General features: G+C 46.5%; 1 protein-coding gene and 1 pseudogene across 1 annotated transcript; one reads left to right on the forward strand and one right to left on the reverse strand.

Annotated features, from left to right (window-relative positions):
* Positions 1-214: 214 nt before the first annotated feature.
* Positions 215-7858, forward strand: LOC124683546 (annotated as a pseudogene).
* An 860-nt stretch (positions 7859-8718) lies between these two features.
* On the reverse strand, positions 8719-12249 carry LOC124657757 (LRR receptor-like serine/threonine-protein kinase RGI1). The gene is made up of 2 exons (XM_047196271.1): positions 9336-12249; positions 8719-9242 (listed from the first exon to the last, which is right to left on the reverse strand). The coding sequence occupies exons 1-2, from the start codon at positions 12247-12249 to the stop codon at positions 8719-8721; spliced, it is 3438 nt and encodes a 1145-aa protein (XP_047052227.1).
* Positions 12250-27491: the final 15242 nt, after the last annotated feature.

Raw genomic sequence — 27491 nt, forward strand, 5'->3', positions numbered from 1 at the left:
ACCCCGAGGCGGCGACGGAGCTGGCGCGGAAGGGCGTCACCCTCCTGCTCCTCGATGTGCCCAAGCACACCGTCCTCGGCGTCGACACCCAGGTAGGCACTCACACATCATCCATCACATACCCCCGAAGACCGAGACCTCCCAACTCCGGGGATTGATTCGAGGTTTTTGACATCGGAGGATTCTGTTTCAGGTGTTCTCGGTCGGCCCCAGGTTCAAAGGGATCAAGATGGTGCCTCCGGGGCCGCATTTCGTCCACTACTGCTCCCCCAGCAGGTCGAAAACATGTCTCAGCAATAGTACGGGCAATCCTTTTTAATTTCTTAGTCTTAGCTGCTGGACATCTGCTGGAGGATTATTTAGTTATTTCAGTAAGAATATGGAACAATCTAGATAGGATGGATAACTGTTGTATTGACACACTCATGATCATGGAGTATTTGGTATTAGGTTATCATCATCATGCTACCTTTTTGGGTCTGATTATATATATGGAAATTCAGGTGGGGACTGGCTCCTACCCTGGTGACCATTAAAAAAAATATGAAAATTTATATTCATTACTCCCATTTTCCACATGTTGTAATATTTAGGATGTTTCGTTTACTGATGATGCCAATATCCCATAGTGGCATGCAATATGGCAATATCCCATACTGATCGTTTTCTCCACTATCTGCAATTCTCTTAGGCAAGGAAGTGAGTTTGCACCTACAGTCGGATTCTTTCTTACTACTCACCCATCCGAGGTACTCCCTACTTCGAAGCAAGTTCAATACAATGGTACCGATAAATTAGTGCAGATCATGTTTTGAGTTTGTGACATCTTGTTCTTTTATTGGGACCTGTTCGGTAAAAAGGAAAGTCTCAGATGAACTGTTGAGTTAACAGTTAAGCTTGTTAGACCAATGGCACACATGACTTGTTATTTGGTTTAGACAGGGAAAAACTAAATGGGAATATCAAATCCATGTAAAACCTATATTTGCTAGAGTTGTATGATATCTTAGATATTCCTATATATTATCTGTTCCACTATCGTTCAGTAGTACGTACCATAATTCTGAATTTTTTGCCTTTGTTTTCAATTTCGTAAACTACAGTACCATGTATATATGAGTCTGAAATCCTATAACTCTTTCTCAAAGAAAGCATAATGCACATGTGTATTTATGTTTCAAGCTTCATATTTCCTATTTATAGAGTGGTGGGTTGAAAAATAGATAGGGAACAATGCATTTGGAAGACATACAGTTCGATATTTTATCTATCAGAATTTCTAACGATTACACCGAAGTACTTGTTTATTACATATATACTCATGTCCTGCCTTCTATTTCCAGGTGATCGTTCGAAAATGGCACGCGCTAGACGAGAGATTAGTGATAATATCAGAAGAGGAGGTGATATGCTTTGACCTATATTAGAATGTCTGATCTATTGTAGGCTACTTTATCGCTTTGTCTTGCTACATCTCTGTTGCGTAGGTGTAGACATTGTGCATCGCTTGAGATTATACTGGGTGAGATGGCAACTAGTGTTAAAATGCAATATTGTGTTAGGATAAGCATATTGCATTTGACAAAATATTGTTGTAGATTTTGCGGTTGCGTCATGCACTGTAGCTGTAAACCTCTAGATATCAATACTTTATTATGCCTTGTGAACTCTGAAGCACTTAGGCATGGAACCATACAAATAACTAGTTCAGTTGATAATAAAGCAGATGATGCATTGCCTCAATAGGATTAGTAATGTGTGCCTAATCTACTGGATCTGCACCAGATGATATTTTAACAAGAGAGGCTATACAAAATGCACGTACTTTACATGCAAGTTGTTTTCCTTGCAGCTGTTGTATAGATAACTAGACGACAACCTGCGCGTTTCTGCGGGATATATATTAAGTCAAACACTTCAAAGTGATGAGCTGCACTGTTATAGGACAAATAAAAGATAATAGCAAAAATGTCACAAAGAATTTCACCTCTAATTATGATATTGTTGAGCTTTTGCAAATGTATAAGAAGAAAGCTTGCCCATTGAAATTTAGGTTGTGTCGTGAAGTAACTGCCATAATCAATTGATTATTCGAGGTTGCGTTAGTTCTACAAACTATAAATACAGGAACTGAGCAATGCACAAGGCTTGTCAAGTCGATGAAACAATTGTACTAACTAATCCATTTGTGAAGTTCCATGACAATTTTCCAACAAATGAAGTCTGGGTATGATATTAATTGAAAAGGTACGGTTTCCTTTAGTCCACCAAGCGCCATCCTTACTACATGAATAATGAAGGCCGTCCTTTACTATTTGTTTGTAAACTTTCTGACGTCTGAAATGAAAGGGATAGTGATATAGGCATGTCTGCTCGACAACAGTTAAAAAAATCCGTCCTAAGCCTAAGCAATGTTCCTGATATGGAGAAACTTACATGAATAGTTCATGTGCCATAATTAACCTGAAGGAGCATATATAACGGCTTGGTTATGGAAGTACACTCACAATCACTTGTAGAATTCTGGCTAACTTTGAATGTATATATATAAACCATGATATATTGTAAAAGATAGAAGCAGACGGAAAGGAAAATAGTTTAAATCTCCTGAAATAATCTGAAGTTGTTTTTTCTACTACAAACACATGTGCACGAAAAGTGGAAGCTAATAGTTAAAAAATAAAGGGGATGTCCAAAGTCCATACATACAAATAAATTTACTATGCATATTTTCCTCATACAAAGGTATTGCTCCACATCTTAAGATATAACTCTATCAACAGCAGACGTCCAGAATTCTTTGAAGAGTTTGTACAGACCTGGAAGACAACTGTAAACTCATTCTATTTAGAAATTTTTAATTACGAACAAGTACACTAACCGAATGTCTTATCATGGACAACAACAATAACATATTAAAGGACATATTGAGTAGACAGTGGAGCAAAAATAACCCAGATTGTTCCAGCTGGATCTGTTCGATTTTCAGCGAACATCTTCATAAATAAAGAACATCTGCAGTTCAGCACAATGAAACATGAGAAGGTCAGGGATTTAGATTGGCATATCGTTGCTTCCCTAGATGCAGTGGCTGTCATACATCAAATAAATATTAAAAATTGTAAATTCGTAATGTAATCATAGATCCATACTTCACCTGTAACATCAGTTGAACCTTGAATATATCTACATTAACATCAGAGAAACAAATCGTTCAAAGAATATAGGATTGAGTTCTTAAAAAAAATATAGGATTGAGGAGGAGAGAGCAGAGAGGAGGGGTGCATAAATCAGGAGGCGATGTGTAGTGCTCGCAACTTCGTTGCCGGTTCTCGCCGGCCGACATTCCGGCATGAGATTTGTAAGGAATCAAGCTAAAGAGTGCACAAAAAGCAACCAAAGGCGGCGGCGGCCTTGGACTGCTAGAAGGGAATCCCAGGGAGCAGCTGGTATAGGGATAGGCAGGGGCACAGATCTCATCTAATATGGGGATGACGGAAAGGGTGTACCTCTGCTGCTTAAATAGTGGAAAGAACAAATCCATATGTTAACATGCACTGCTTCTATGGAGAAGATGAAGAGGGGGAGATTAAATTGTTCAGTTTCATCTGCATTTGTGAGAGAATAAGATGACAGAGGAGATGGAACGGTACAACCTTTCTGCATTTCGTGGAGACTAACTGCAGTATGCGTAGAGGAGAGGCGTCAAGCTAAAGAATGATAATCGTGGCAGAAATAAAAGATAAGAAGTTGGATGGAAATTGCTGAGGTGGATGACTGATGATGTGGCATACTTGCATGTTGAGAGAAATCATGTAGTGGGGGTCTCCTATTTAGAGATAAAAGATATAGGACATACAGAATACATAAACTTTATCTGTCCAGTAGTCTCAAAATTTTCACATATTCGACATGATTGACCTTCTTCTTATTGGCTGTCATAGCATAACAAAACCTCAAAGTGGTGTTGCATGTGCTTGATTTGCTTGGGCTAGAATACTAAATTTTGTTTTCTGGTAGGAGATCAGATACTCTGAAGCAGTAAAACGTTTCGAGTTAAGCAATTGGAGGAGAAATTAGAAAACCTCCATATCTGTGTTTGCTTGTCCAGAGCCAATTGGAGGAGAAATTACAATTGCATTGGAGACATCATGGATGGATAGAGCTCCCAAAACAGATATGGAGAGACGATTGATGGAGCAAATTAGAGAATACAAATTTGCAAAGAATGCTCCTGCAGAGCCTGAGTGGAGAGGATGCTACTATACAACTATCCCTACTTCGGTTAAGCACAAAAATATCTCTGCGGATAAGCTGACTTTGCTTTATTTGGACAGGTAATGTTCTTATTATGTTATTTGGCAGCATACTTTGGCACAGTTAATGTTATCAGTATGGGTCTGGTTTTCTATATTTTTCTTGCGGAGTGGTGGTCACTGGTAATGGATTTGGAAACATCGGAATGCAGTGGTCTTCGACAACGCACAACCCTCGGTGACTTCCTTGATCAACGACATCGTGGCCGAGACGCGGCTTTGGGCGGACGCGGGTGCCCGGGGTGTTCGTCAGATACTCCCCTAGTTTAGTGTTTTTCCTTTTCTTGGGTCGAGTTGTACGGCGTGGTGTTCGTCCGTCCTCGGACTTGTACATATAATTTAGTTGCATCGAAACGCAAGGCTTTTGCGTTTTCGCGAAAAAGTTCTTGAATCAATAGTTTTCTGATGTGAACACATCTTACAAATAAGCACCGTGAAAATGTTTGGATGGGGCTGCATGTGGCAGAACAACCTGAATTTTAATAATACAAGGTACAATGGTAGTTAAGACAGTGACCAATAGCTAGGGAAAAACATTTGTTTGCTGCCTTTTTCCCATTTGAATCACAATGCAGTCGATCATAATATAATCTGCAAATAGGCATCATAACTTGCTGCTAGTGGTGGTTTGCTCAAATTAACTTCTTTTATAGGTTCGCATGTGTAGAGAACACTGGGTTAACAAGTTTGTTCCACTTCTCAGACAAGCTTGCTGGAGAGTGTTTTGGCCAAACATTATCAAGGCCAAGAAGATTTGCTCTTGGGGGAGCTACAGTTCTCTTTCATAGCATTTATGGTACTGCAGACAAAACTGAACAATTATTTTGAAGACGTCTTATTTATTATAATATGGCTCTATTCTTTTTTTTTGCGGGAAATAATATGGCTCTATTCTCTAATATATTTGAGTTTATTTTTGAGCAACTCTAATATATTTGAGTTGTGTAGATGGGGCAGTCGCTGGAGGCGTTTATGCAGTGGAAAGCATTAGTCGGTCTTCTTTTGGGCTGTAGCGAAGCTGTAAGTACTATTTTTCTTTTTTATCTCAAACAGCATTGTTACTCATCCTGCTTAGATAAACATAACCACCTCCGCTGTAGTATTACCATTCAGGGTTCGGAAAAGCATATGGAACCAGCTGGTTACCCAAATGATCCTGGCCCCGTTTTACATTGGTCCTTCATTTCCCTGCTTGGTTTTACATTTACTGTCAGTGCTTAGCTTACCCAAATGATCCTGCTTGGTTCGGAAAAGCTCAAATTTACAGAATTTCCTTTTTGAAGCGAGATACGCTAGGCAAGCAATATACTGTGTAGTTTGAACTACCATCTCAGAGCATATATTTTATGAGCTGAGTCACTGCTTCTATAAACAGTTCAAAGGAACTCCGTGGATATGCTTTATTCTAAGTATCATTAGGAGAAATTCTGTACCGGGTGTTTTGATATGGGTAGTGTGGGAAAATGGAAGGGAAGAGATCAAGCATGCACTGCACCTTGATAGTTCATTTTCTTTTGTGTGAGCTGAAAACTCGATATTATCGTCTTGAGGATTATTTCACATCCCTGCTAGGTAATATATGCTTAGTTGACTCTTTGTTTCTTTCTCTTTGGCAGCCACTCCATACAAGGACGCATATCTTTGTAAAGGTATTATTTGTATTTGTTGTTTACTTGTGTACATGACACACTCTTTGTTGGATTTATCAGGGCAATGTACCTGACACACTGTTTTTGTCACTTTTGTTGCTTGCAGTTTATTATGGTTATTCACCATCAATTTAAGAATGGCTTTCAACACGCACATGATCCCAGAAGTAGTGAGGACAAGGGAAACTCTTTATTTCTGGATGAAGCATGGTTTTCAAGAGACATATTTCTGTACCGTCTTTCCAAGGTACTTTTGCTGTAGACAATGCTAATGCATCCTGTTGGTAACACGATATCTAGTTCTATGCTCGGCTGAAGTGACCGTGTCCTTGTGTTCAAATTTCCCACAATCATTGTGAAATTAGTTTGTCCTAATATATCAGACTATCAGTCCCATGACTTTGAGATCTGCAGGGTTCCATTGTTTTCTTGTTACCTATTGAATGTTGATATAGTGGTGAAGTGGGAAATTAAATTGCTGAGTAGAGTTGCTGTCCAATTTTGTTATCGTGTTGGATTCATAGTGCATTACCTTTTAGTCCAACATGTGTAATTTTGTAAACTACTAGAACGGTTAAACTGCTGGAAGTCATGAAGGCAAAATAATTAATTAACTTTGCTCAGATAATATGGCTGGGCGAACACTTTCTACAGCTATTTCACTTTATGGCTTACTTTGGAATGATTGTAGTAATTAGTCTTGCCATGCTGCTATTTTCTTGGTACAGTACTAAGTCTTAGTATGATGTGCCAAGCAAATGGATACTTTGTCCTTTGCTTGGACAATATGGCTGGGCAAACACTCTCTTCAGCTATTTCACTTTCATGGCTTACCTTGGGATGATTATAGTATTTAGTCATGCCATGCTGCTATTTTCTTGGTGCAGTACCAAGTCTTAGTATGATGCGCCAAGCAAATGGATACTTTGTCATTTTTGCCTAGTTTCCGATCGTATCATGTCCTAGTGCTTTAAAATGGCTCATACCCAAAATTAAAAAGATAAACAATGTTAATTTTAGTTCCCATGTTTTTGAAACTGTGACTGGAATATCAAGGTTACTGACATGTTCTGTCCATATATGTTCAATGTCTTATATTAGAATTTTCTTCTATGCAAAATAATTTATTTCTTTGAATTCCTGTTGTCAGGATTTCTTGACGATAATACTTGAATCTACAGTCGTGGATGGAGACCTTCTGTCATGGGTTGTTCTCGAACCTTCTCTGGTCTTTTATTCGTTTACGCATATCCTAGCAACATAAGTGAGGCCTCGTTCTTTCTTCATGTTTTCTGCTATCTAACTAGCCCATGCATGAACCAACCGTGATTTTGTTATTTGAGACGCTAGATTATCATCCATAAATGATAAATTTTTGGACTAGTAACCAGTGACAGTTACCAATTAAACATGACGCTAACTATCTTCCCTTCGTAGGCTAGGAAGCTAAAGACGCTCCTAGAGACCACATTCGTATGGAACCTTGAGAACAGTGCGGCAAGCCTCATCAATGAAAACGACGAGGTAAAGCCGGATTGCGGATGAGCGGTCCGTAGCACCTCACTGCTTCCGCGCTTGACTGATGTTCTTCTTTTCTTTACGGATGCAGTTTGCTCCCGTGGTCGTGGAGATGGATGGGTCGTAGCGGCGCAGACATAATGCGAAGTCTGTTTGAGGAAATGATATCCGCAGGTACGCAGCGAATATGCGCCACTTCCATTACTTACTGGTCCAGCTGGCTTCCTAGATGGAGATTAGCAGGGATTGTTGAGATGGAGTACTTCGTTTGCAGCATTCTAGTTCCTGAAACGATCGTTGAACCCTTGTAAATATACCAAGATCTGAAACTCCGTAGCTGCAACTGTAAGATTAGTAACAGTATGTCGTGGTACTACTATTAGTATAGTACCACAAAGCATTTCATGCTTCGCACATAATTATGATCTGATTTTCTGATTTTCGTTATGAAAAAAACCATAGGTTCTTGCTTCCCCTGCGGCCTACGGTAACTTGGTCAAAGTAATTTCATTATGTAACGGTGACACTTTCTTACCACAAATATAAAACATGAGCAATTCCCATGTGACTAGCCGCCTAGCCGGCCTAGTGATCCAGTAAGCTGGGTGGAAATGGAATCTACGGCATGTGGCTACGCCCTGCATTAGCCTCGGGATGGTGGTACTTAATTTGCAGATGAACTGCTAATGCTAGGATGAACAGCCTTTATTCAGCATCATGTACATTATTATATTAGTAGTCTTGAGAAAAACAAATCTTTTTTCACACCTAAATAGTTGTAGTTTCCAGAAATCATAACCATTTAGACTAAGTCAGAGAGTTGATCTCCAAAACCAAAACCAAAAACAAAGCCATTCTTACATCGCCTTCTTTAAACTCTTATAATGCCGGCTTTGACTGCGAATGGAAAACGTTGGGCACATCCGTAGCATAGTAACATGGCAAGGCACTCATTTGCTGCTAAGAGTTCTTGCATCTTTATTCAAAACTAAAAAGTTTTGAAGCACCAACCAAAACCTTTGCTTCTTCGTATCCACTCCTCAACTCACACTACTAATTGAGTACTGCCACAGTTTAAAGTTTAAACAAAAACCATTTACACCGCTAACTAAATAAAGAAACTCTGCATGCATCTGCCCAAAATAGAATCGCAATTGCAAACATGGGAAACCTACAGCACTGTTGATCATCTTCTGAGAGAATCTGGAACCTATGAAATGCAGCACTTTGGTTCGTCAATCAAATGGAGATTTGGCCTTTGACGAGGGGTAGACGGCAGAGAAACTGCTGCTGTTGCTGTTGCAGGTGCTGCTCCCGGGACCCTGCCGGCACGGCGGCGTGCTAGACGTCGACGTCGCCTTCGGCACTGTGGCATTGTTCGTCAGCGACCCGCCATTGCCGCCGCCCTTGAGCAGGAGCACGTCGACCTTGGCGTACTCCTCCCGCTCGAGCCGGATCTCCTTGAGCATGGCGGCCACGTCCTTCATCGTCGGCCGTTCGTCGGGCATCGGGCTGACGCAGAGCAGGGCCACGCCCATGACCTGCAGCATCTCCTCCACCTCCCCGTCGGACCGCCCCCGGAGCGCCGGGTCGAGCACGCCGGAGAGGCCGCCCTTGTGCCGCCGCACCCAGTCCACGACGTGCAGTCCGTCGGGGATCGTCGGGTCGATCGGCTGCTTCCCTGTTAGCACCTCCAGCACCACCACCCCGTAGCTGTACACGTCGCTCTTTGCAGTGATCTTCAGCATGTACCCGTACTCTGCATACATATCACAAGGTCAATTGTGTTTTCTTCAGACTAGAAAAAAGTTTAATTTCAGATTGTGAGTAGATGATCGATAGGTGTATGTACCGGGAGCAATGTAGCCGTAGGAGCCGGCCACGGTGTTGGAGGAGCGGCCGAAGTCGGCGGCGACGTCGTCGACGAGCTTGGCGAGGCCGAAGTCGGCGATGTAGGCCTCGAAGTCAAGTCCGATAAGGATGTTGTTCGCCTTAATGTCGCGGTGGACGATCGGCGGTGAGCAGCCGTGGTGGAGGTACGCGAGGCCCTGCGCAGACCCGAGCACAATCCGGTACCGGACGTCCCACTCCAGCTGCGCGCCTCCGCCGCGCTCGTGGAGCACGGCGCCGAGGCTGCCGTTTGCCATGTAGTCGTACATGAGCAGCCGCGTGCTCCGGTTCCAGCAGCAGCCCAGGAAGCGCACGATGTTCTTGTGCCGGATGGAGCCCAGCGTGCGTACCTCCGCCGAGAACGAATCCCGGCCAGCGTCCTTGGACGCGGCGGCGGCAGCAGTGGTGGCGGGCCAGAGCTTCTTCACGGCGATGGTCTCGCCGGAGTCGAGGCTCACGCGGTACACCACGCCGGAGACGCCCTTGCCAATGATGTTGGCGTCCACGAGGCTGCGCACCACCTGGTCCACCGAGAAGCTCACCTTCTGGAATGGCGTGAACTGCCACGGCCACCTCAGGTCACCACCGCTGCCCGCCTCCGAGTCGCTGCTCCCGCCCCCGCCCCCACCGTCACCTTTCCCGCCCATCCTGCGAGCTCTCAGTATGCCGATTATCCCGAGCACCATCGCCACCGTCGCCGTCACCAACAGCGCGATGGCGAGCTTCAGCCGATGCGCGCGCTGCCCCTCGCCGTTGCTCGCACTCGTCCTCCCATCCACGCCGACGAAGCACACGTCGCCGCCTTTGGTGCACAGCCCAGCGTTGCCGGCGAGGCTGGATGGCGTGAGCTCCCGGAAGAGCTTTGTGTCGGGGAGGTACCCCGAGAGGTTGTTGTGAGACACGTTCAGGGTCACCAGGTTGTCCAGCCCGGCGAGCGACGTGAGGCCGCCCGCGAGCGCGTTGTAGGACAGGTCGAGCACGGACAGCTTGCTCAGCTCTGATATCCTCGCCGGAATCGTGCCGGTGAGGCCGTTACGGCTCAGATTCAGGGCGATGTCGAGGCCGGTGAGGCTGCAGAGCTCGTCGGGGATGCCGCCGGAGAGGCGGTTGTCGCTGAGGTCAAGGAGTTCCAGAGCGCTGCACCGCCCGAGCGCCGCCGGTATCGTCCCCGACAGCCTGTTGCCGGCGAGGACAAGACGGCTTAGCGCCCCCAGCCTCCCGAACGCGTCCGGCACGGCGCCGATCAGCTGGTTGTGTGAGACGTCGATCTCTTGCAGACCGTGCACGCCAGCGAGCGACTCTGGCAGGGACCCGGTGAGCGTGTTGTTGCTCAGGTCGAGCATCTGGAGCTGCGAGCAGTCGCCGAGCTGTGCGGGCACGGCGCCTGCGAGGCGGTTGCTGCCAAGGTCGAGGAACACGATGCTCTTCATCCCGCCCACGGCGGCGGGGATCTCCCCAGCGATTCGGTTGCCGCCGAGCCTAAGCCGCACGAGGCTCGCCGCCTTCCCAATCTCCTGCGGTATAACGCCGGAGAGGTCGTTTGAGAGGAGGAGCAGCTTGGTGAGGTTGCGCAGCAAGAAGAGCCCCGGCGGTATGACGCCAGTGAGGCGATTGTGCGAGAGGTCGAGCGCCTGGAGGCTGGACATGGACGCGAGCGTGGCCGGGATGGCGCCCTCGAGGTGGTTCTGCCACGCGAACAACACCTGCAGGCTGGACAGGCCCCGGCCGAGCTCTGGCGGGATGAGGCCGGAGAGCTCGTTGGTGTCGAGCTGCAGCTGCACGAGCGCCGTCGCGTTAGCGAGCTGCACTGGGATGGTGCCGGTGAGGTTGTTGTCGCTGAGCATGAGGTCCTGCAGCGCCGGCAGCTGGCCGAGCGACGCCGGGATGGCGCCCGAGATGGAGTTGATGGAGATGTCGAGTGAGACGAGCTGCGTGAGGTTGCCGAAGCTGTCCGGGATGGGGCCCGTCAGCGCGTTCTGCCACAGCAGCAGCTTCTGCAGGCGTGTCAGCGCGCCCAGCTCTTGCGGGAGCGGACCGGAGAGGGCGTTCTCGTAGAGGTACACCTCAGTGAGGTTGCCACACCCCGCGAGCTCCGGCGGGATGGGGCCGGAGAGCGCGGCGGTGTAAACGGACAACGTCTGCAGGTTTTTAAGCTGGCCTAGCGACGGCGGGAGCGCACCGGAAATCTTGGTGTCGGCGAGACCGAGCACGGCGAGGTTCGACAGCTTGGAGAAGGAGTCGGGGATCGGGCCGGTGAGTTCGTGGTTGCCGCCTGCGCGGAGGGACTCGAGCAGCCGCAGCCCGCCGAGCGACGCCGGGAGCTCGCCGGTGAGCCGGTTGTCGAAGAGCAGCAGGTTTTTCAAAGACCCCGCGAGGCCGCCGAGCTCCTCTGGAATCGTACCGGAGAGCTGGTTGGAGTTAAGGATCAAAGACTCAAGCGCCGACGCGTCGCCGATCGACGCGGGGATAGGGCCCGAGAGGGAGTTGCTGCTGAGGTCAAGCGTGGCGAGGCGGCGGCACGTGGCCAGGTCATCTGGCACGCCGCCGGTGAGGTTGGAGTCAGAGACGACGAGGCTGACGAGCCCTGGCAGCGCGGCGCAGAGGCCGGCGGGAAGCGGCACGGCGAGGTGGATGGACTGGAAGGTGAGCGACGTGACGGAGGTTCCGGCGCCGGCGCACCCGACGTGCGACCACTTGCACGGGGACGCCGACGCCGCCAGGGACCAGTCCGGCGGCCGGGACGGCGATGTGGCCAGCCATGAGGAGAGGAAGGCGGCCTCTGTGTTGATGGAAGAGGAGGCGGTGGTGGTGGAGGTGGAGGTGAATAGGAGGAGGAGGTTGAGTAGGACTGGGAGGAAGATGAGGTGGTGCCGCATTGGGCTTGACGTCGCCGGCAGCAATGGAGGCAACAGCATGAAAAACTGTGATGTGCTTGCCGTTGTTTGAGGCAGGGGCTTGCTTGGGCAGTGCAGCACAATACACTATGGAGGAAGGTGACGATCTCTATGGAGATGGATGGAACGAGTGAGACTGCTCTCTCGCTAGGATTCTCTTTCTCTCTCTTCCTCAAAACTCTCAAAAGGATTCTGTTCCTTGCTTGCTCCATGAATAGGGTTCTTGCTCCGATGCATCGGGCTTCTCTCCATCCTTGGTCTCTCTCTGCATTTCTTTCTCCCTTTCTCTCTCTTTGGTGTGGCTATTTTGAAAGCGTGGCGAGAGAGGGTGTGTGTGGTGCATTGGAAGGGGTGAAAAGAAATCAAATGTAGTACTAGCACTGTCAAGGGAGCTTAATTTAGCTCAGCTTGGCGACCTTTTCGCTTTGTATTTTCTAATAGCCGATTAGTACTTGATGCTACTACACCTACCCTGAAGACCTGTGAAGTGTCAAGGCAAAGCAGCTGGGGTTTATGCGCGAATCTTGATGGACCTCAGCTTGAATCGTGCTAGTTTGTACGGCTGTGATCAGATGTTGCTGGGTTTTAAGGGTTTTTGGTTTGTTGGTGAGTAGTGAAGCAAACTTTTGGAGCGGCTTGTGGGGAAGAAAGTGGGTGTGTGTCCCCCCTCCCACTCAATTTTTTTTGAAGTGTGACAATTGATTGTTTGGTCAACAGATGGCAAAAGCAGCATGTAAATCCAATTGTGATTTTATACGCAAATGCGCAGGATAATAGTTTGCCTATGTAGCTTATACTTGTGATTTTATTGGACATTGTTGAAAAATTGCTAATTTGTGTTATGTGTGTATTCATAATTTACCAGCTAAATGTGGCCGCCGCTTGTCCAATTGGAATTGAGTAATATAACTAGATCATGTTTGGAGCATATGAAATTCATGTGAAACAGCTCAATCCAGACTGAACATTAGGCCTTTTTTGCCATTTTATAGCATGCTAACCCTGTTTATTGGTGCATTTCACATAGTAAAAGACACAAACACAGATATAGCAAGAATAATTACAAAGTAGCGCAGCTACCTAATTTCCTCGACATGCCAACTACTACCAAGACATTAACCCGATAAAACCAGACGGAGAAAGAGATTTTTGTGATATGAATTCGGAAATAGCAAATGTGTGCGATGCAAAAACTAAAGGTGCTCCCAAGGCCGGAGCAATGGATTGGCAAAGGTATTGCTAGTTCGTATTTATTTTGTGCTAGTGTAAACTCTAGCCTAGTTTTCACGGAGCAATAGAAATGCAAACGTAGGAGGAGAAATGAACAGCAAGGTAATATGTCACTCGATGCGAATGCTCAATTTTCAACAAGGTGTCACCTGCTTGCCAACTTGACATGCATGTTAGATTCCCCGCCTAGAAAGAAAACAGCATTGTCAGGATGCCGGCATGGGTAATTCATTGGATCACGCAGCAAGCAGCTTAATAAGATTTTTTTTAGTTAACTACAGTAGTAGTACTACTACAACTATTATTAGTGGACAGATTTCACCACAGCCAGCGATGCAACGCGGTTAGATTATGGGAGAGACAAGCAGCTTTTTCGTACCAGTACATGTTGCAAGAAAACTTTGCCGATGCGGGAAGAATGGACGGCTACGATGGATGGATGGGTGATGATGCATGGAGCATCTATTGCAGCCAAGAGCCCAAGAACAATTAGACGAGGAAATCATGGTACTCCCTCCCAGTTCATATTAATTGACTTTAACATACATGTATCTAGACACATTTTAGTTCTAGATACATACATATTGAAGTCAATTAATATGAATCGGAGGGACTACGAAAAACCATTCATTACTTAGTGATTACATTTTTTTTTAACAGAAGTTAGTGATTACATTCAGTCTCACATCCACACTTCCGTGCCAGATTTTTCTCTCATCTTCAGTTCCGATTTTCTTGTCCTTGATTGACACTCATCGATAAAAAGAGGTTTTCAACAAAAAAAAAAGAACGAGGGTTTATCTCTTCATGCATTATTTTACAGGCCGGTATTACCAGGGTTTCCAAAGTTTTTGCTGGGCCACCCTGAGGTTCTCGAAAATCCAACCTAGTTTGTTTTTGTAAGGGTATTTTACCCTTATCCATTATTTTGGTATCTATGACACCGTGCTAGAGTATTTGGACTAATACATGTCTACAAGATGACTTTCAGGTATTAGCCAGAGAGGTATGATGGTGTAGCAATGAAACAAAAAGGCAACGGGAGACCCCCCCAATTCGACGAAAAATCAGCAAGTTCTTCAGAGCCTGGCCGGTCACAGATCCGGTCGGACCGGCCCTGGCACCGGACAGCCCGGTCACCAACCGGACCCAGAACCGGTGCCATCCGGGCAGGTTCCAGTAAAGAGGGCAAGCCCTCCGGTCGTCGTCCGGTCGCCAGCCCGGTTTTGGACCGGCTGCTCCGGTCCACAGCCCGGTCTGGCCGGGCACCAGACCGAGCGGCCCGGTCAGCAACCGGACTTTGCCCCTGTGCCATCCGGGCGCCATCCAGTAAGCTCAGACGCCTGCCCGGTCAAGACCCGGTCCCAGCTCCGGTTGGAAACCGGCCGGCCTGGTCTGTGGCCCGGTCCGGCCGGCGCGTGGACCGGCCTGTCCGGCGCCAAATCCGGTCGACCGGGTTTCTCGATGAATCTGCTGATGTGGCAAGTGACCAACGGCCGTATTTCGAAGAACACTATAAATAGGCCTTCTCCTACCTCTGAACAGTTAGGCAACATATTACAAGCTGTTCTTGAGCTCTCTCTCTCTCTTACTCCATTGCTAGAAACACCAAAAGCCTCAGATCTCTCTCCTCCTCCACCCAAACTCAAATCCCTCCGGGGAATCATTAGAGGAGGACCCGATCTACCGTTCTACCAAGCCAAATCTCATTCCCCCTTGTATTCATTGAGAAGCTTGCTTCCTAGGGTTCCTTGGAAACCCTAGGTGGGCAAGAGGAGTCCGGAAGCATCCGGGCTGTGGATTTGCTCCGGGCAAGATTGTGAAGGTTTGGAGGCTACCTCAAAGTCTACCACAAGTGAGTGAGCTATTCCTTCGTGGGATAGGCTCCAGGAGAATAGGGTGATCCTTCGTGGCGTGGGGAATCCTTCGTGGGACCTCCACCCCTCCAAACGTGACGTACCTTGTTGCAAAGCAAGGGAACACGGGAATACATCCTCGTCTCCGCGTGCTATCGGTTATCTCTAACCGAACTCCTTACTTGTGATTTAAGCTGCTCGAGAGAGCCTTCGTGCTCGAGATAGTTGTATCTTCATATAGGTTGCTTCACCTAGTTTGCATTAGGCTCATCTTTATATTCCGCAAAGCCTAATATTGCAAAGAAAGAATTAAAATTTGTAGAAACCTATTCACCCCCTCTAGGTTTACCATCTCTATACTTTCAATTGGTATCGAGCCTGGACTCTTATTAAGGGCTTCACCGCCTTAAGAGTGAGATGGATAAACTCTTCGAGGGTCTAGATGACGACTCTAACCTTTCGGTTAAAGAGATGAAATCTAGATTCTTGGCATATGATACCGAGAAGAAGAAAAAGGAGGATGAGCTACAAAACCAAATGACAGAAATGACTGCCATGCTTAAGAACCTAACTGCGGGTGGAACTCTTAGCGGGGCTTCGGTCTCTAAGGAAACCTACCATGATGTTAACCATGACTATCCCAGAAACACTTCACCCATGCCTCATATAAACCATAGTGGGACCGTTCCCCATTACGATGGAACTCACTTTCCACATTGGAAATCTGCTATGGAATCTCATATTCGCAGTGCCGAGTGTGGAGCTATGGGAGCTCATTGTTCATGGACATCGGGAGCCACAAGATCCTACTCGGTTGACCTCCACCGAGTTCTACAACCGTCAACTCAATGCATCCGCACGTGACAAGATTAGAAGTGGCATCAACCGCAAGCTTCTTGATCAAGTCGATGACATTGTCTCCGCTAAAGAGTTGTGGGATCGGATCGTAGTACTCCAAGAGGGAACCGATTTGATCCAATCAGCTCTTTATGAGACCGCAAAGCAAGAGGCCCACCAGTTCATGATTCGAGATGGAGAATCCGTATCCGATGCCTATGCTAGGCTTGGTGCTGCGAAAGTAAGGGTCAAGGGACTTGGTGCTGAGAAGTACAATGACGGCTTCGAGATGAACGAAGCCTTCATAAAATCCAAGGTCATTGCTATGATTGCCGTCAAACAAGAAGACACCAACCTTGCACTCAACTTGCAAATCATGACCAAGAGTGCCGATCTCAACTCCGATGATCTAGTCTCCTATGTGGCCGCCAATGAAAGCATGGCCAAAGCCGGAAAGAGACTCAAGGCAATGAACCGTGTTGATGAAGCCTCACATAACCATGAAGCGTCACACAACCTTGCTCTCAAAGCTAGAGCCGACCATGAAAGCAAAGAAGACTATGAAATTGAAGAAGATGAAGAGATGACTTCAACTAATGACATTGCTACCGACTTTGCTTTCTTTGCCAAGAAGTACAAGGCAAAGTTCCCTATGCTCCTCAATGACAAGAAGAAGAAGAGAACTTGCTACAATTGTGATGAAGATAGCCACTTTGCAAATGAGTGCCCTTATGAGAAAAGGGTGGACAAGCCAAGATTCATCAAAGGGGTCAAGCCAAGATTGAAGCCAAACCCAATCAATGACCGATACAAGAAGAACAAGGGAAGAGCCTTTGTTGGGGCCGAGTACTTGTCCGATGATGAAGAGGAAGATGAGGAGAAGGAGGCCGGGGTGGCCGGTTTGGCTTTCTCTAAGCCCGGGTCACTCTTTACATATGACTACTCCAAGGACTACTCCACGGAGAATGATGTTGGATCCTCCTTCATGGCAAGGATAACTCAAGATGATGACTCTGATGACTCTACCTCATCTACAACCATTGGCTCTTGTCTTATGGCAAGGGAAACCAAGGTAATGGAACCTCCACCTTCCCTATCTAGTGTTCTAGATGATGAGAACGAAAATCTAGATGAACTAATTGTGCTTAAGGAACTCTATGATGTTAGATGCACCCTTCGTGGTGAAGCTCTTGTCAAGTTTGATTTCTTGATGGACTCACTCAAAGAAAAGGATGAGTCCATTGAGGAATTAGAATATCAATTGAATGAGAAGGAACGGAGATTCAATCTCCTAAGACAAGAGCTAAAAACCGAAAGGTGCATATCTCAAGGCCTTAAGCAACAAATTGAAACTTATGAACTTGATAAAGTTAAAGACCTAGAAACTATTGATAGGGCTCAATTATTGACCCAAGAGCTCAATGCCTCAAAGGAGGAGCTTGAAGTTGCTCATGCTTCTCTCACTAGGGATCTTGACCACCTTGAAAGAGCTAACAAGCTTGTCAAGGATGAGCTCAAGAAACTTGGAGAGAACCATGATCTACTTCAAGAATCCTACAAAAAGGCTCTTGGATCAATGAAGGATCCCATTGATGGTGAAAAGCTTGCTTGTTCCTCCATTTCCTTTACTAGTGAGCATGCTAAACTTGTTGAGGAACATATTCGTTTACAAGAGGAACTCTCTCCGCATGTTGAGACCAATGCATATCTTGAGTCCTTGGTGACCAAATATGGTCTTGACTATCATCCTAATGAATCTTCTTGTGAGCAAGCATCTATTCTTGAGGAAAATGTTAGGCTAACAAAGGAACTTGCAAAGTTCACCACCGCCAAGAACAAGATGGGATTGGATGACCTCTTGAGTAAGCAAAGGTCAAACAATCAAAAGTATGGACTTGGATATGTTCCCAAGTCCCACAAGAAGAACAACTACAAGAAGGAGAAACCCGCTCAAGATAAGAACAAGAAGGTCACTAACAATGGCAAAGCCTCAAAGGGCAAAGCCACTAGTGGTGACCGCACGGGGCCAAACGATCACTATGCATTATTTGTTGACTATTATGGTGATGTCTATGCTAACTATGTTGGCCCTCCTAATGGCTATGCTTATAGAGAGTACTCAATTTGGGTACCAAAAGATATTGTTGCCATTGCAAAGGAACCCATTAATCGATGGGTTCCTAAATCCTCTACTTGATTTTGTAGGGGTATTCCTCCGGTGGTCCAAAATGGGTGTTTGATAGTGGATGCACCAATCATATGACCGGAGGAAAAGGTGTGCTTGACCAATTCATTGAAGATATCAACAAGAAGTCAAGCATTACCTTTGGTGACAACTCAAAGGGAAAGGTACTTGGGTATGGCAAGGTAGCAATCTCTAAGCACTTGTGCCTTGAGACGGTTATGCTTGTTGAACACCTTGGCTATAACTTACTTTCTATATATCATCTTGCCGATGCCGAGTTACAATTCATATTTCACTAAATATTATGTGCAAGTCTTTAGGAGTGACAATCTCAAATTGGTCCTTGTTGGATATGTGGAGAACAACCTTTACGTGGTTGACCTCTCGAAAGAGAGCCCCTCCTTCTCCACATGTCTAATGGCGGCCAAGCATGACGAAGGATGGTTGTGGCATCGCCGCCTTGGTCATGTTAACATGAGGAATCTTAAACAACTCCTAAAGGGTGAGCATATTGTGGGACTAACCGGCGTTTCTTTTGAGAAAGATCGTGTTTGTAGTGCATGTGTAGCCGGAAAGCAACTCAAGAAGAAGCATCCCATCAAGAGTATTGTTACCACATCTAGGCCTTTGGAGCTCCTTCATTTGGACCTCTTTGGGCCATCACATTATGATACTCTTGGTGGGAGCAAGTATGGACTTGTCATTGTTGATGATTACTCAAGATACTCTTGGGTCTTTCTCCTTAAGTCTAAGGACGAGACCCATAGAGAGTTCATCACCTTCGCCAAGAAAGCTCAACGTATGTATGAATCCGAGATCAAGGCAATTAGGACCGACAATGGCACCGAGTTCAAGAACTACACTATGCAAGAGTTTGTTGATGATGAGGGCATCAAGCATGAGTTTTCGGCGCCATACACTCCTCAACAAAACGGTGTTGTTGAAAGGAAGAACCGGACTATCATTGAGATGGCAAGAACCATGTTGAGTGAATTCAACTCACCCCACAACTTTTGGGGAGAAGCCATCTCTACGGCCGTCCACTACTCCAACCGGCTATTCCTCCGTCCCCTCCACAACAAAACCCCATACGAGCTCCTTACCGGTAACAAGCCTAATGTCACGTATATTCGTGTCTTTGGATGCAAATGCCTTGTTAAGAACAACAAAGGAAAGCTCGGTAAATTTGAAACTAGAACCATAGAGGGTATATTTGTTGGATATGCGGAGAACTCTCACGCCTATAGATACTACAACCGGTCCTCCGGGACCATTGAAGTATCTTGTGACGTGGTGTTCTTGGAGGATAATGGCTCCCAAGTGGAGCAAGTTGTTCCATGTGTTGCGGGTAATGATGATGATCCATCTAGTGCCATCAAGCATATGGGCATTGGACACATCCGGCCCATGGAGGTTCATAATGATGATCAAGATGATGGAGTAGATGTTTCAAGCACGCCACAAGTGGAGTCTAGCTCAACTCAAGCCGAACCATCAAGTGCAACTCAAGAACCATCCTCTACTCAAGATGAGTCTCAATCCGAAGAACAAGAAGAAGATCCTCATTCCATGGAGCAAGATCATGATGACGATCACGAAACATCCTCAACTCATTATCAAGCTCAAGTGGTCCCTCATGATCAAGTACTAGCAAGAGATGAATTCATTGATCATGAAGGAACCGTTCGGAAGATCAAGGCCGCTACAAGGGCAAGTGACATGAAAGTGGATCAAGTCCTTGGGAGCATCTCAAGAGGAGTGGTAACTCGTAGACACCATGCATTGCTTATCACCTATTGTCAACATCATGCTTTTGTGTCTAGTTTTGAACCACTTAAGGTACATGAAGCCTTGGTCGATCCGGATTGGGTAATTGCCATGCAAGAAGAATTGGAGTGTTTCACTCAGTAATGAAGTATGGTCTCTAGTTGAGAGACCCAAGGATCATCGCATCAATGTCATTGGGACCAAATGGGTATTCAAGAACAAGCAAGATGAGAATGGCATTGTTATACGAAACAAAGCAAGGTTAGTGGCGCAAGGGTTTGCCCAAATAGAAGGTATGGATTTTGAGGATACCTTTGCGCCGGTAGCCCGTCTTGAAGCTATTCGTCTTTTGCTTGCATTTGCATCTTTCCACAATTTCAAATTATATCAAATGGATGTGAAAAGTGCATTTTTGAATGGTCCCCTAAAAGAAACCGCATATGTGGCTCAACCCCGGGTTTCGAAGACCCATGCCGAGCCCAACCACGTGTATTTACTCCATAAGGCACTCTACGGTCTCAAGCAAGCTCCACGTGCTTGGTATGAGTTCCTTAGGGATTTCTTACTACATGATGGGTTTTGCATGGGTACGGTCGATTCCACCCTTTTCACCAAGCGGGTTAAAGGGGTGGCCTCTTTATATGTCAAATATATGTTGATGATATTATCTTTGGTGGAACTAACCCCAATCATAACAAAGCTTTTGAGCTATTGATGACTAGGAAATTTGAGATGTCCATGATGGGAGAGTTGAAGTTCTTTCTAGGCTTCCAAGTGAGGCAACTTGCAAAAGGCACCTTCATCTCTCAAGAAAAATATGTGAAGGACATGCTCAAGAAATTCAACATGACCAATGCGAGTCCAATGAAGACACCCATGCCCGTTAAGGGGCAACTTGGTTCATGTGACGGTGAGAAGGATGTGGACATAAAGGTATACCGCTCCATGATAGGATCCTTGCTCTACCTTTGTGCCTCTAGGCCGGATATCATGCTAAGTGTAGGGATGTGTGCTCGTTTTCAATCCGCTCCCAAGGAGAGCCATTTAGTGGCGGTCAAACGGATACTAAGATACCTTGTTCTCACTCCTACTCTCGGGCTATGGTATCCAAAGGGGTCAACCTTTGAACTCATTGGCTATTCGGATTCCGATTGGGCCGGTGATAAGGTTGATCGGAAGTCTACCTCCGGGGCTTGCCAATTTATTGGCCGGTCATTGGTGAGTTGGTCATCCAAGAAACAAAACTCCACCGCCCTATCCACCACCGAAGCCGAATACATATCCGCGGCATCTTGTTGCACTCAATTGTTATGGATGAAGCAAACCTTGAAAGACTATGGTGTGTCTCTTGGTACGGTGCCTCTTCTTTGTGACAATGAAAGTGCAATAAAGATCGCCAACAACCCGGTTCAACATTGTCGCACCAAACATATTGACATTCGCCATCACTTCCTACGTGATCATGTTGCCAATAAGGATATTGATCTCACTCATGTGGGAACAACCTACCAATTGGCGGATATTTTCACTAAGCCTTTGGATGAAGCCCGCTTTGTTAACTTGAGAGGAGAACTTGGTATTCTTGATCCTAAAAACTTAGATTGATTAACTTCTTGCACTATATTCTTGCATTTATCTTGCTATCTAGCTTAGAGGCATAGCACATATGGGGATAGTCATCTTACCATGTCTTGGTATGATGCATACCTATGTGTGCAACATAAATAGACCCAATGTCATTATATGGACCCAAGCATGTCTCTTCGAGGTCTCATGACACTTGCGCTTTCACATAGGGGGAGTAATCCCCCGCCCCTCATTGAGCCTTCATTATAACTTGATTTGACTATATAAGGCCAAATGATCTTATTGCCAAAATCATTTCAAAATGACTTATGATTCTTGATATAAATATACTTCGAATCATACCCATTGTCGCTATTTATATTTTGTTTGGATTTCATTCCAATGGGTATGCCTAGAGAACTTTGTGTTTCCAACCCCATGTCTATGCTCATCTCATCATCATCTATCTATCTATATGTACATGTCATCATCTGAGCACTCACACACATTTATACAAAGAATAGGGGCAAAACGAGGCAAAATGACACATTTTTGGGCAAATTGACTACGGCCGGTCACCGGCCCGGTCGGACCGGGCCTTTGTCGCCGGGTCGTCCGGCGTCTGCCCGATCGACCGGGCGCCCGACCTGGCCGTGCGGGCTGTTATGTCTTGGAGAGGATACCCCTTGGGGATCTTCTTCCTCATTATCCCCCACCTCTGAAACCTCCATGGCCGCCGCCTCCACCATCTCCACCACGTCCTAGGCACTTCCCACCACTAGCTTCTCCCCAAACTTCACACAAACATAGATCGGGACCTCTCAAGCATCTTCACCCAAGGATTTGGTCCCTCTCAAGCTATTTTGGGAGATCTTGGGGATTTGGTCCTCAAGGCTTCTTCACGAGTTCTTCTTGCTCACTTGGGCAAAGAGGACGATGTCTTCGGGTAAATCTTTCACCCTATCCCTCTCCCTCTTGCTTTCCCTCTCCCATTGCTCATTTTTGAGGAAAGTTGAGAAAAGTTAGGGTTAGGGTTAGGGTTAGGGTTAGTAAGTCCTCTTGCCACCTAGAGTGTCACACCCCTCCTATGCACATTGTTCACTCTCCTGGTATAATCTATGTTCAAGTTAGTGAGTTTTTGCATGATTTTGTGTCGAATTTCTGGGAAAACATCACAACTCAGCACGACCTGGTCTACAGCCCGGTCGACCGGCCTATCAACCGGCTGGTCCGGCGCACCGCCCGGTCAACCGGATGGCCAACCGGCTCGTCCGGTCTGTCGTCCGGTCGGACCGGCCCCTGCGCCGGCTCGCCCAGCTTTTTCGCATGATCTCGTCGAAACACTTGAATATAGGCTATGCTTTTGGCTTCCTCATATATGTTGATGACATGTACACTTACCTCATTGCTCTCCTCGCCCTATATTGCTTATTCACAGGAGACTGGAGCGGTGAGGACCGTGACACCACTGCCAAGAGAGGGAGGCTTGCAGGACACCCACCACGCCGTACTAGTGGTCGTGCCTCTCAGCTCACTGGTGGCAGCTCAGCTAGGGGCCGCACCAAGACATCTGCCAATAAGAGGAAAGATAAACATGCGGCACGGGATGGTGATGAGGTACGCGCGAGTTCCATGTTGGTGATGTACATATTGGTGCATGGAGAAGACTCGGAGAGTCCAACCCCTATCGCTTTGAGGAACCCACTTACACGGGGGAGATCAGCTTTTCTCCGGACCAAGACACGTAAAGTCATGTGGGATGACTACTATGACTCCCACGAGCACATGAAGAAAGGCACCATTGTTATGCCCAAGGCCATCAAAGATGTCATTGGAATGTATGAAGCCACCAAGTTTCGCTTTGTGGTTGCGACCTTGAGGCGGATGGGGTTGTATGATCTTATGTGCTTGACACCTACTGATGGGTGCTATTGTCCAACCTTGGTGAGACAGTTTCACTGCACAGTCTTTTTTCATGATGATGCTGCTCGGACCATGACTTGGATGACTGGCAACTAGAAATACACTTGCACCTATCTTGATTTCTGTGAAGCCTTGGGGTTTGGTGGAGGGAGTGCTTCTGGTTTCAAGATCTATTCTCAGCAGAAGTTCAACAGAGGGGACATTGCTTTTTGCTATCCTCCGGAACCCACCCCTGGACCTCCCACCATCTCTGGCATGTACTACTCCTACCTCATACTTGCCAAGCTATTCCGTGAGACCCTCATCAGCAAGTCCGGCGATACAAGTGAATGCCGTGCATATCATCTGAACTTGATGTACTATCAGTCACTCCCGAGCACCGGAAACTTATTGATGGCTGTGATCTCATCTACTGTGAGTTACTGGCGCCGTGTTCGCGAGCGGTTGACTCCTAATCTTGCCCAGTACGTTCAGCTGCTCATCAACCATGTTGTGCCCGCACCTCTCAATACTCAAGGTGAGCGGGTCAGGATGGACGCTTTCAAGGTACCTGCCCAAGGTGATAGACAAGATGTTCCTGAGATGCTGCCTTCTGAGCGCCGGTCCAAGGAACGCCATGACCATGCTAGCTCCAGCTCCTCTAGGCGCCCACAGCGTGGTGTCTCTCGGTTCTTCTCTAGCTTATGGCAGATGTGCAAAAATACCAATGATGTTGCACATCAAAGTCTTTCTTTGAACCAAGAGACAAGGAGGCGCCAAAATGAGTTCATGGCTACTAGGAATGTGCCTCGTCCCTCCTCCCCCGGCCCCGAGTTGGAACCCGTCCACGCACCAAACCGGGAGATGCCTCTCCTTTCCGATGAGATGTTCCGAACTTTGATCCTTCCTTGTACTTTGGTGCTCCTCCTTCTAGATCCTGCTCGTGCACCTCATGCCGATATCGAAGATGAAGAGGATGAAGGTGATGAGGATGACAATGGCGAGGATGAGGATGAAGAGGATGACGATGAGGATGGTGATGGCAGCTCTCCATCCGCGGGGCACGAGTTATATTGATGGGACGCTAGCATCTCTTCTCTTTTTCTTCGCCTTTTTGGTGTTCCGATGCCAAAGGGGGAGAAGAGAGTAGAGCCTAGAATTACGGGGTTCTTTGATGATCACACGCCATGGGAGTTGCTTTATTTGGATTTTATATGGCTTGTGCGTATTTGCTTTGATTTCTCAAGAACCATTTGCTACTTTGAATAATTCATGTATGGATATGTATGGACGACTATTATGTGTGCTACTCTATGTTAGGATAATCATGCTTTATGGATAATCATGCTTTATGCTTATATATCTTGATATACTTGTTCATACCATGCTTGTTTCCTAAAGATATTGGGGGAGCTTCTCATATCTCACAAATGGTGCACTTTGCATTCAAACGCAAATTCTCCAAGTGCACACATTATGGGGGAGCTGTCGTAATATCTTATATGGAATCAAGGTTTAGAGCTTATCATAATATCTATATGTAACTCTAGCTCGGTTTGTCATCGTATACCAAAAGGGGGAGATTGTAAGGGTATTTTACCCTTATCCATTATTTTGGTATCTATGACACCGTGCTAGAGTATTTGGACTAATACATGTCTACAAGATGACTTTCAGGTATTAGCCAAAGGGGTATGATGGTGTAGCAATGAAACAAAAAGGCAACGGGAGACCCCCCCAATTCGACGAAAAATCGACAAGTTCTTCGTAGCTCGGCCGGTCACGAGATCCGGTCGGACCGGCCCCGGCACCGGACAGCCTGTGTCACCAACCGGACCCGGAACCGGTGCCATCCGGGCAGGTTCCGAAAAGAGGGCAAGCCCTCCGGTGGCAGCTCGTCCGGTCGCCAGCCCGGTTTTGGACCGGCTGCTCCGGTCCACAGCCCGGTCCGACCGGGCACCGTACCGAGCGGCCCGGTCAAGAACCGGACTTTGCGCTCGTGCCATCCGACGCCATCCAGTAAGCTCAGACGCCTGCCCGGTCAAGACCCGGTCCCAGCTCCGGTTGGAAACCGGCCGGCCCGGTCTGTGGCCCGGTCTGACCGGGCCGTGGACCGGCCTGTCCGGCGCCAAGTCCGGTCGACCGGGTTCCTCGATGAATCTGGCCGATGTGGCAAGTGACCAACGGCCGTATTTCGAAGAACACTATAAATAGGCCTTCTCCTACCTCTCGAACGAGCTAGGCAACATATTACAAGCTGTTCTTGAGCTCTCTCTCTCTTACTCCATTGCTAGAAACACCAAAAGCCTCAGATCTCTCTCCTCCTCCACCCAAACTCAAATCCCTCCGGGGAATCATTAGAGGAGGACCCGATCTACCGTTCTACCAAGCCAAATCTCATTCCCCCTTGTATTCATTGAGAAGCTTGCTTCCTAGGGTTCCTTGGAAACCCTAGGTGGGCAAGAGGAGTCCGGAAGCATCCGGGCTGTGGATTTGCTCTGGGCAAGATTGTGAAGGTTTGGAGGCTACCTCAAAGTCTACCACAAGTGAGTGAGCTATTCCTTCGTGGGATAGGCTCCGGAGAATAGGGTGAGCCTTCGTGGTGTGGGGAATGCTTCGTGGGACCTCCACCCCTCCAAACGTGACGTACCTTGTTGCAAAGCAAGGGAACACGGGAATACATCCTCGTCTCCGCGTGCTATCGGTTATCTCTAACCGAACTCCTTACTTGTGATTTAAATCTGCCCGAGAGAGCCTTCGTGCTCGAGATAGTTGTATCTTCATATAGGTTGCTTCACCTAGTTTGCATTAGGCTCATCTTTATATTCCGCAAAGCCTAATATTGCAAAGAAAGAATTAAAATTTGTAGAAACCTATTCACCCCCTCTAGGTTTACCATCTCTATACTTTCAGTTTTGCACCTAGATCTGAACGGCGCCAGTTCCAAATATCCCGGGCAAAACATTAGGATATTTGTGTAAGCTGAAATGTGACCCTCTCATCCTGTTTTGGAGAATCTCTCAATCATGGCGGACCTATCCTATGATTTGTGTGTGTGTGACTATTTTTCTCATCGAAGTCCCTTAAAGAAATTTCTTCAGAAAAAATCCAAGGCCCCGTCTAGGGGTGGACACAAAGCTCAAGGCTCGAGGCTCGGCTCGGGCTCGACAAGGCTCGGCTTGGGCTCGACTCGGCTCGAAGGTCGGGCAAGCCAAGCCTAAATCTTCAAATCAAGCCTCGAGGTTCGACAAGCCCGCTCGATGAAGCTTGCAAGCCGGCTCGAAGGCTCGATGTATAAATTTTTTATCATGGTCTTTACTAAAAAGTATAACATTTCGCAATTATAAACAACAATTGATCATGAATACATTCATTCACTTGTCATCACTTGTCACTTTGTAAATCTCATGTAACCACACGAACAAAAGAAAAATATCGTTTACTCTATTTTTGTATCAATTTTTCTGTTGTATAAATAATTTCAGCAACTAAAGAGACCAAAAAGTATTAATTAAGATATGAGATGTTTTTAATTAACAAACCTAAAGATTTCTTAAGATATGATGAGTACAAAGTTTACCTTGACCAAAGGACACCTTTTTTGCAAAATTAAAATGGTATAGAATAACAGTAACAGCCATCCTTTTATTTCTACTAGCAATAGTGCCCGTGCGTTGCATCGGGGAGAACTGAATACTCAAATTCTTTAGCAAATTTTTCATGTTAACACTTTTCTACTTTGTCGCCATTATTGATGGTGGTCATATTTTCTGTTTTCAGCTATTCATGACGAACATATACTTAATCCTAATAAAATTAGATTGTTAGCCCCTCCCTACATTTACCTGTAATACCGTAGCCTTGTAATGATGGTGGACACC

Source organism: Lolium rigidum, chromosome 1 (genome assembly GCF_022539505.1).
Source record: "Lolium rigidum isolate FL_2022 chromosome 1, APGP_CSIRO_Lrig_0.1, whole genome shotgun sequence".
Lineage (NCBI taxonomy): Eukaryota > Viridiplantae > Streptophyta > Magnoliopsida > Poales > Poaceae > Lolium > Lolium rigidum.

Bases quoted from the DNA above. Each gene is read 5' to 3' on its own strand.
- LOC124657757 (XM_047196271.1), bottom strand. From the start codon at position 12,249: ATGCGGCACCACCTCATCTTCCTCCCAGTCCTACTCAACCTCCTCCTC. The intron at 9,243-9,335 runs GTACATACACCT...ATATGTATGCAG, and splicing joins CTACGGCTACATTGCTCCCG to AGTACGGGTACATGCTGAAG.